General features: G+C 46.7%; 1 protein-coding gene across 1 annotated transcript; it reads right to left on the bottom strand.

Annotated features, from left to right (window-relative positions):
• Positions 1 to 3069: 3069 nt before the first annotated feature.
• LOC109735808 (chromatin remodeling protein EBS) lies at positions 3070 to 6337 on the bottom strand. The gene is made up of 5 exons (XM_020295012.4): positions 6108 to 6337; positions 5680 to 6022; positions 5508 to 5576; positions 4046 to 4184; positions 3070 to 3438 (listed from the first exon to the last, which is right to left on the bottom strand). Exons 1-5 carry the CDS (start codon positions 6178 to 6180, stop codon positions 3412 to 3414), a joined length of 651 nt encoding a protein of 216 aa, XP_020150601.1. The 5' UTR covers positions 6181 to 6337; the 3' UTR covers positions 3070 to 3411.
• Positions 6338 to 10477: the final 4140 nt, after the last annotated feature.

The raw sequence follows: 10477 nt of genomic DNA, 5'->3' as shown, positions 1-10477 counted from the left end.
GGGAAGCTCACAGTGAGGGCGCACAGGGGGCCGGTGACGGATTAGTAGCAGCAGCGGTGCGACAACGATGATGGACGACGGCGGTGACCCCATGAAGAAGAGGGAGCGGGCGTCGTCTTGGAGGTCCTCGGCGCCGCCGTGGTGGTGTAGACGGGGCCGCGGAGTACGGCGGTCCCTTTGGACATGCTAGCGGGGCTCGGGGTCGTCGAGGAGCACGCGGACGACGAAGGCGACGGCGACGGCAGCGCGTCGGGCGCAGCGGCTTCGGGCGTCCACGGGCGCGGTGTCAACGGCAACAGGGCGCCGCGGCGGAGCGGATCTGGCGAGAGGGGGGAGGGAAGGAGGCGAGGTGGATCTGGGAGCAGGAGACGAATCGAGGGTACGGGGGGAGTCCTTATCCTCTCCCCGACGGCGTCGACGAGGTGGTCGGGGGCGACCCTTCCCCTGTAGCGACGCGGTCGGTGGAACAGGGGCGGTGGGTGCAGGGGCGGGTGGGCCGGTTGTGGCCAGCCCAGGGGGTTAGGGGCCGGATGGCCCAGTTGGCCTGGGGTTTTCTTTTTAACTTTTTATTTATTTATTACTGTTTTCTATTTAATTGTAAAACTAAATGAGTTTTGCTTGAGATGAGATTTGTCACATAGATCAAGCACATTATTTCTAAGAGACACAAAAAGTTTGAGGCCAAAAGGAGTTGCCTAACCATTTTTAGAAACTGAAAAGGCCAAATGAAATGCTGCTGGACCAAAAATTAATTCCCAGGGGCATTTTGAGAATTCAAAAGAGATTGGTTCCAACATGACAAATATCCAGAAATTGTTTTCCACCCTTTGAACATTTTAGTTTGCACGTTTGAGAATTTGAATTTTAGACTTTAGTTTGAACTTGAATTTGGATTGCGATTTGGATCAAGCGAAGATTAGCAACAGTAACAGTGGTAACGTGGCACCATTAGCATGAGATTACTGTAGCATAATTATTCGGGCGTTACAATGCGTATGTGGCATGATAACAAATACGGACTACCTGTTATCCTGGTGTGTACATTCACTATTCATGTGTACTTTTAGATATGAGCCCTTCATGATGGTCAGATATAATGCATGTGTAAGATGATTACGACCTACAAAATCAGGTGTCGGTACATTTGCTAACGAATGTGTAGCCAACATTCCACAAGTCCTGCATGGTTTGGTCAAAAGTACCGGGTTTAGACTTCCTTCGAACATAGTCGGTTCACTCTTGATTGATAACCAATATGTCAATTAGATTTTCAGTCCAAGTAATACTTTTTGTATTACAACATTGTTAAACATCTCTATCGCCCCACTTATGTTAGTAAATTATATATTTATTTTATCTTATTGATATTGCCTTCCTAAACTTGAATGATGATTTTTTTTCCGAGATGATAATACGTGTGTTGCAAAGTTGGATCTTGTCGGTTGCCATTGTGTCGTACCAGAGCCCGTCATTCACTGCAGTTATACCTGACGAAGCACCCAAATTTAGAACCTATGATGGTATCATTACAGTTATACACAAGGTAATGGTTTTATTTAGTACCTATATTTGTTGTCTTTTCGGTTTGCTATGCCTCAAGGATGAAGAAAATAGCTACAGAGTTACCCATGAGATTATCAACTTGTTTGATGAGCTTTATGATATAAATGTAATATTGCTTCTTTATTGCAATATCGCATATGGAACACACATTTTTGGGACATATTGTTCTAGGCGCACTACTAAAGCATTCTAACCTCTAAAAACTTTTTAAAAAATAAACAATTCTGGAACTTTTTTGTGGTGAACATGGTCGAGTGTTCTACTCGTATGAAGTTTGCTGGGAGAAATGACTTTTGTGTTCCTGTATGAGAAATAAACAAAATTGCAACTTCAAAATACTTGAATAGTAACTTGTACATAGAACCAAAAAAAATTGGCACAGAAAACCACGCAAGTCATTTCTTCACGAAACTTTATATGTGAGTATAACACTAGATCATGTTTATTCCAAAATAGTTTAAGAATTGTTTGACTTCTTTTAATAACTTTTAAGGTGTCCTTTCGTTCATATGATAGAAATATAATGAGAATTGAAAAATCATAGGAAATGAGATGACACGCATGTCAAATCCTTAAAAAAAGAGATACCATTTGATTCATAGGATAGCAACTTTTTCATTGGGTCTAGGCTAATTTTTTTTCTTTGAAACATGAAGATTGGTTCATGTCGTACGTAGGAATAGGAATATATCCCTACAAACTAAATGGCTTCAAAGGAATTTTTTTTATAAAATTTCTTCAAAATTCCTGTAAACGGCTTGGATATTTTATCAATGTGGGTGTGCTTAGACCGAGGTTCCCACGGGTAAATCCCGATTATATATTTGTTGGCCATATTGAGACTTCATATATAACATGATGTCACCTCTCTTGTGCGCATACTATCTTCTTCACCCTCGCATAATAGCAAAAACTCATCACACCGACACTCTTCTACTTGCAATTCTATTCAGTAACCCAGAACTATGTGTGTACATGAATCGTAGTAGTTCCTTCCCTCATAGAAAACTACGCACACAATTCCGATCCACAAAGTTTAATGTTGAATGTGTGCAATTTCACTTGTATGTTATACTCCCTCCATCCATATATATAGGGTCTTATCCATTTTTCGAGACTGCCCTTTGACTATTGATAAGATTAATAATAGTATATGAGATGTATAATGTGAAAATTATATCATTAGAAGCTCCTTTCACGTATGAATTTGACTGTATGCTCTATGTAACTTGCATGTCTCTAACATGTGGTCAAAGTTAGTCTCGAAAAACGTAATAGGTTAGTCTCAAAAAACACACTAGACCCGGTATATATGGATAGAGGGAGTACATGAAATGGGGCATCTACGATGATGATTTAGATGTTGATCTAACGATTTATGAAGGCTATTAAAATTTAATATAATTTCAGGCAACTTGGAATAAACAATCCCTACAAAAGTATGTAGCACGGATTATTGCAGAATTATTGAAACAACATAAACATGCCGTCATGGTCACCAGTTCATAAGACTCTGACACATCTAAATTATGAAACTACAACAGTCGAGCTCATCATCCATTCACACAGGAAACGTTTCCGTTTCCTGCAGGGAACAAGTTAATTCACACACAAGGGCTACTTTGACAAGAGCAAATGACAGTACAATTCCCGATTTCCTTCTCGCCGATACCTAGATTGCAGGAAACGCTCCCGATACAGCAGCAAACATAATTTCAATCCTACAGTTAAATAGCCTAGCTCATCTCATGCACTGTACAACGCCACGTTTTTTTCTGCACCAGCAATGGAGGGGCTGACGCCATAAACAGTGCATCTCCTCACCGGGGATGGTTTTTGTTGAAGCGATTACCTCTTCCGCCTTTTCGGCTCAACCTGCAGTTGATGGGCCAAAATTAAAGAGGGATAGAAAATAATGTGCTGAATAAGCTATATCTTTTACTAAAAAAAAGCTATATCTTATATTAAGCTCATCTTCACCATGAAATACATGAACTGAGATCATGCTAATGGGTGACAATAACAAAGAAGATCCTAATCACTGCTGATAGCAGCTTAGTGCATTCAATTATTCCAAAATAATATCAGAATGTCACTTTAAGGTCCTAACTTGTTTTGCTAACCAAAGAACAATTATTCTTACCATAACAGCCTATTTAAGATTGCCAGCATATGTAAGGCTGCTTGGCAAGGAACTAACTAATGTTCTGCAAACACAATATAATAAGGTTCTTGACAAAGTACTATACACATGCATGAACTCAAAGAACTCATGACAGCAAATTTTAACTATACATGAGTACTTGTTTAGTCAAACACCAAACATTTTCCTAGGAATATTGAAGGAACAAGGGCAAGAACCACCAACTTTTGGAAATGAAATTCTTGAAATTAAATTCAATAAGATAAAGGCATAAAGTTACCTACAAGCAGAAAATTAATAAACAATACTGTCAAGAAAAAGGAACAAAAAATCACTGACCTTAGAATCAGAACTTGGTGAACTCGGGTATGAATTTGAAGGTCTCTTTGCACCATTTTCTTTAGCACAATCCGCGCACAGAAAAGTATCTAACTTTTTGGCCTGCTCAATGGTCATTCCCATACAGGTTGGATGGAACCTGCACATGTTCAAAGGTACATACTGAATAAGCATGTGAATAAAGAAGGTCAACAGTAGCAGAAACGAAGCAGCACAGTACTAAATACTCCCTCCGTTTGAACTAAAACCACGACACTTATTATGGAACGGAGGGAGTACCGATTTGTTGCTGAATGTTCTGTATGCAAATATAAAGGGCACATGCCATGCCTATATATAGAAAGTAGGAGAGAAGTGTTAAGAGACATTTAACATGATTGGTGGTCAGATAAGAGAGAACTGCAATGCGAAACTAGTTGTAGCAAATACTCTTATAGGAGGCAAGGAATTATTAATCCAAAACAGGCAACCTTTAAGTCAGAAACTAGAAGGAAAGGACAAACATATGTTCTGTTCTTTGCATCTTTTTCTGAAGTAATAAACAACAAACATCTCTTTTGTGTTGCATCTTTATAGATTAATAAATATGCAACACTGTGTTCCTTGAGATGATACTCTGTACTTCTGTAGGTAAGGTGCTCCTTGCAACAAATATAAGGATGAGATGCAATGCTTTAACCGCAGATATAATCATTTTTACGATTGAAAATAAGGATAGCTCTAAAAATCAAAACAATGAATGCTGTGCTTGTGTGAAATACTGATTTCCAAACTCTGACATGGTATGTCCAAAACACTTACGTACTTATGTAGTTCAAACAACTTTCGAAGTTGGAAAAAGGTCAAAGTATGCATGAACACCAAAGAAACATCCAATATGCAATTCCCAAGTATTCCACAGGGAGATGGCATCACCATATCAGAGCCAGCTCAATACTTTCAAGGCAGCTATTTCTCAAACAACCAAGCAAAAGCACAATGCACATGCTGAAACAGAGCATGAGACACAGAACAAAGAGATTGCTGAATTTTCTAAGAGAGAAGGCCCTTTCACAGACATGAGACAAAATTGTTCTATTGAATCATATATCTTATGAAAACTATGAATGTGACATCAGTGTAAACTACATATCTTTGAGAACTGCAAAGCATGAGAATGTGGAGCATCAGGCTGTAAGAAACCTTAGAAGTTCATCAATTGCACTTGACTATCTTCAGTCCTAACCAAAAGATGTCATACCACAATTTAACTTGGCTTTCCAATGAAAATACCCAAACGCAAGGTAAACTAATTCGTGATGCACGGCAAAAAAATAAGATATAAGCTGGATAAGCTGAATGCAGCATGTGAATGCAAGGCAGCTAGTTGCTGATGCTATCTCTTGGCCATATAACCACCAAACCGACAACATCATCTGCGTAAACTCTGACAAGAAGAATTCATTTTTTCTCAGAGATTTACCAGTCTTTGCATCCCTCGCATTGCACCATGAGGTCATCTGGGTTGTACGGCATCTCGCACTTACAGTACCTAAACACAAAAATCCCAAATGAGACCACCATACGACAGCCAGCCCCACAATGCATTGCAAATCGAGCGACAGCTAGCGGAAGGCAGGGCACGCAGCACATACACGGCGACACGGTCAGGGGTGAACGCTCCGGTGGCCGCCTTGTACTCGAATCGGCAGAAGAAGTCTTCCGGGCCGACGTTGTCGAGCTTGGTGTAGTTCTTGAAGGAGTGAACGATGCACTTGCCCTCGATGGTGTGTGCGCTCTGCGTGTCGAAGTGGTCGGAGAGGAAGAGCTCTTTGGCCCCGTGGAACTGCCGGCGGCCGCCCTTGGACTCCTCCGGCCGGTAGTACCAGCGGACCCGCACCCGCACGCTCCCCCGACCGTCCGACTCCAGGCTCTCCACCCGGGCCACGTAGGGCGCGTTGTCCGTGTCCGACGGCCGCATCAGCACGCAGTCCCCGACTTCGCATCAGGAAAGCAGGGTCGTCAAACAAAGACCAAATCTCGGCACAAATGGCGATGCAGCAGCATCAAGGAGAGCACGTACCTCGGACGACCTTGGTGGTGCCCCTGATGGTGTAGGAGTCGATGTCCCTCTTGCCCTGCTTGGTCTTGGCCATGGAGGTCGGGGTTGGATCGGGAGGAAACCCTAGGAAGCTGAGCTGGGGGAAGGACGGGAAGGGGGGGAGGGGTGTGGTTGGCCACAGCTCCGTTCCGCCCAGGGAGGAGGAGACCCGGGAGGGCAGGGGTAGTCTCGGGATTTCGTGGGGGAGCAGTGAAAATGTGAAATGGAGGTTTGAATCCAAGTGGCGTCCTGGCATCCTCCGCCGTCCGATTGGAGCAGGTTTGTTTTGGCGTCTTCTCCGTCATTTGGACTGTGAATTTTGCCTTTCCCATTTCTCGAAACCATGGACAGAGCACTCCACGAAAGACGGACTATTTTTCTCGCCGTAGTTCTAGTCACACCGTGTGTCGCGTTTAGTCCACGCGTGACCCTCACGTGAGGTTTGTGGGTGGCCACTAAGGGCATCTCCCGCCGACCCGCAAATTTCCCGCGTGCATTCGGACCTGTCCGAACCGTGGAAGTCATCTAGTGAGGTCCTGTATCGGTCCGCGGCGCGGTCCGGATGCGAATTCTCCCGCAAGCCGAAGACAAACGTGGGGGGCTTTGCGGAAGTTCGAACACGAGAAACGTCCTTTTTTATCCGCCTGGCCAACCCAAAAGAAAGGCGGAGCCCACGCTTTTATAGCATCACGCATTGTTTCGCGCCAAAATCCTTAATTTCTCTTCTTCATTCCCCGTCACTCTCCGCCCAATTCCCTCTCTTTTCTCCCACCCTCTTCTTCCTTCCGCCGCGACGCATGGACCATCAGAGAACCTGTCGGAGATGGAGCCGACAGAAGTGTCGGAGGATCCGAGCATCACGTTCGCCCGGAAGATCAGCTCGGCAACGCGGCAAACTCGCCGCGTGAAAGCGGAGGCCGCAATGGAGGAGAAGCTCAAGAAGCGGTTGGCCGCTGGTGGGCCTGGTGGTGGCAATGGGCGTGGAAGTCGTGGCAGACGAGGTGGTCGGCGCTGCTGTGGCGGACGTCGCCAGATGGACGCGCCCACAGTACAGACGGCGCCATGGCCAAAATCTTACAAGCCTCCATACTACTACGCCGACAAGTAGCTCGGAACCCCCGTCGGTACGGTGCCTTACATCGTCGACGTTAACGCGACGCCGCTCTTCTCTGAGTATTCTTCGCTGCAGCTTGTTCGGACGCAGACGGCAGGCGGGGAGCAGATGGGTGCCGCACGCTGTTCGCTGCAATGCCTAGAGCGGGGGAGCCGTCGTACGACGCGGACAAGGAGATGCTCGACATCATCCACGACGGAGGCAAGAGAGGAGGAGGGGACTATAAGGAAGTGCTGGTGGAAGATTCGGATCCCACCTAGTCCGGCAACTACCACCAACAGCAGTCCTACACCTAGACGACCACACAACAGTCCTACACCCAAACCGGTGATGGCACACAACAACAACAACATTGGGCCACCGGAGAGCAGCGGTGGGAGGGGGAGGAGGACGACGACGACGATGAACCGGATGATATAGCCGACGATCCGAACAAGAAGGGTAGAGGAGAAAGCTTCAACATGTGACAGGGCGAGCTGTTGTGTGATGCATGGTTGGCCACTAGCATTGATCCGATCCATGGCACAGAGCAAAAGGACACAACCTTTTGGAGGAACATTCACATATGGTTGTGGGCAACCAAAGTGGAACCTTTTCATTGCCAATACCGCCGCCCAAGCCAATGAGAAAGAAACCGATGACCCTACCGATCCAACCCAAGAACCATTGAGGAAGGTTAGAAAAAACTTCAGGGGAAGAAGTGGGAGGAGGAGAGGGCAAAGCGATAAGGTGTGGCGGCCAAGCTGACGGGGAGGTTCGAGGACATCTTGGCGAAGGAGGAGGTATGCATGAGGCGCTCGGACATCAAGGAGAGAAGAAGGCGGAGAAGTTAAAACTGTTGATGGAGGCAACAGACAAGAAACTCAAGCTCGAAGAGAGGAGGACCATGATCGGAGACAGGAAGGCCATGCTCGAGGAAGAGGGTGAAGATCGCCGCCAATGGAGAGGACGCCAAGATGTTGACCTTGAATGTCGACTCTTTGGATGCCAATGCAAGAATAATCATGCAATTCGTCTGCTACCGGATGTTGCAGCGGCAGAAAGATGAGTTGGCGGCGGCGGACTATGAGGACGCGGCGGCGGCAGACACGGATGAGGGAGTCCTGGATTAGGGGGTCCTCGGGCGTCCGGGCTATATGACATGGGCCGGACTCATGGGCCGTGAAGATACAAGATGGAAGGCTTTCCCCCGTGTCCGGATGGGACTCTCTTTGGCGTGGAAGGCAAGCTTGGCACTCGGATATGAAGATTCCTTTCTCTGTAGACCGACTCTGTATAACCCTAGCCCCCTCCGGTGTCTATATAAACCAGAGGGTTTAGTCCGTAGAGGCAATCATAATCATACAGGCTAGACATCTAGGGTTTAGCCATTACGATTTCGAGGTAGATCAACTCTTGTAACCCTATACTCATCAAAGTCAATCAAGCAGGAAGTAGGGTATTACTTCCATCAAGAGGGCCCGAACCTGGGTAAACATCGTGTCCCCTGCCTCCTGTTACCCTTGATCCTTAGACGCACAGTTCGGGACCCCCTACCCGAGATCTGCCGGTTTTGACACCGACATTGCTGCTTTCATTGAGAGTTCCTCCGTGTTGTCGATAGAAGGATCGATGGCTCGCCTCGTCATCAACGACAAAATCACCTCTGGAAAAGCCCTAGTTCCTGGGCAGATCCTCCAGATCGGCAATTTCACCATAGGCGCCCGCCCGGCCATAAAGCCTGAGGCGGTCCCCCGGATTGCCAAAAATCATCTCCGCATCAACCCCAAAAGCATCAATAAGATGGATCCAACAGATGTTTCGCCTTTAAACGAACTGCTAGATCGCATCGCTGCCCTGGGGGTCTCAACAGATTATGATCTGATTGGGCTTAAACCCGACCAGAGAGAAATCATATCCCCACCGGTCACCCACCTGGTGACCGTCGTGGAAGAGCAAGCTGAGGATACCGCTCCTCCTACGCTAGAAACAAACTATGTTCAGATCTCTGAGCTCTACGAGCCGGACGCCCATCTTCGAGAAACTATCCATCCTCCGAACATAGAACCAGGCTTCGAGCCTAAAAACTCTCAGGACACTCCGGATCCTGGGCCATTAACCTCAGAAATTCTTCAAAACCCGGATTCCACAGTGGGCTACGGGTTAGATTTAATCCCACCCGTCCACCACAAGCAATACTCTCCAAGCAATTCCGGCCCCCCCGACATATGCGATTTAATGTATATACGAGAGCAACCTCAGGAAACAGTCCATCACTTTTGGGCTAGATTCCTACTTGTTAAAAACAAGATTAAAGATTGCTGCGACGACGACGCGATCTCAGTATTTTGCAACAACTGTACGGATGAGGGAATCCTTAATGCCCTCAATCGCCGTCGCATACTGCACTTTGCAGATTTGGCACACATAGTGCAGAAGTACTGCGCAATGGAAAACGCTTGGAAAACTCAGACAGCCCGCTGGGAACCGCAGGCCTTTAAGCCATCTCCGGGACGGGCAAAAAGGATGCACCCTCGCGGGGCACCTGATCATCATCCCGTGGACAAGAAAATTACGGGACATAGAACTGTCTTCGAGGAATGGCTCGATAGGCCCTGTCAAATACACATGACGCCGGATACCGAGCCAACGCATAGCCAACGGGCATGTTGGATACTCCGGCAAGTGGCCAAGAGTGCCGAGGGTATCCTCACCAACACTACCCCAGAGAAGCACTCTTCGGAGGGCGACGATCTCAAAGTATTCACGGTCTTCGAGACATTCTCATCAAGTAATCGGCGCAAAAGGGCACTCCGTGACCTCGCCGAAGTCTGCCAAATAGCAGCAATAAACCCTTGGAACGATACGGCGATTACTTTCAATGCCGATGACGAACCAAGGTCCCGCTCAGTCCGGGCACCGGCCGCTTTGGTCCTAAACCCAATCGTAGACGGCTTTCGGCTCACTAAAGTGTTAATGGACGGTGGCAGCGGACTGAACCTCATCTATGAGGACACGCTCAATAAAATGCAAATGGACAGGAGTCGCATTGAGTAGAGTAATACAACCTTTCGAGGCATTTACCCAGTCAGGAAGCAAGATGCTCGGGGAAAATCAAACTCGACGTGGTATTCGGCACGCTGGAGAACTATAGGTCTGAAGAGTTACTCTTCCATGTGGCACCTTTCAACAGCGGGTATCACGCCCTGCTAGGGCGAGACGCATTCACACGCTTTCAAGCTATACCCCATTACGGGTA

The sequence above is a fragment of the Aegilops tauschii genome, chromosome 5 (genome assembly GCF_002575655.3).
Source record: "Aegilops tauschii subsp. strangulata cultivar AL8/78 chromosome 5, Aet v6.0, whole genome shotgun sequence".
Taxonomy (NCBI): Eukaryota; Viridiplantae; Streptophyta; class Magnoliopsida; order Poales; family Poaceae; genus Aegilops; species Aegilops tauschii.
Note: the sequence above shows the minus strand (reverse complement) of the source record. Positions and strands in the feature narration are given on the sequence as shown.

Excerpts from the sequence above, each read along its gene's own strand:
- LOC109735808 (XM_020295012.4), bottom strand. The coding sequence starts at position 6,180 with ATGGCCAAGACCAAGCAGGGCAAGAGGGACATCGACTCCTACACCATC. Across the intron at positions 6,023-6,107 it reads CACCACCAAGGTCGTCCGAG|TCGGGGACTGCGTGCTGATG; the intron begins GTACGTGCTCTC and ends CCTGATGCGAAG. Across the intron at positions 4,185-5,507 it reads TGCGAGGGATGCAAAGACTG|GTTCCATCCAACCTGTATGG; the intron begins GTAAATCTCTGA and ends GAACATGTGCAG.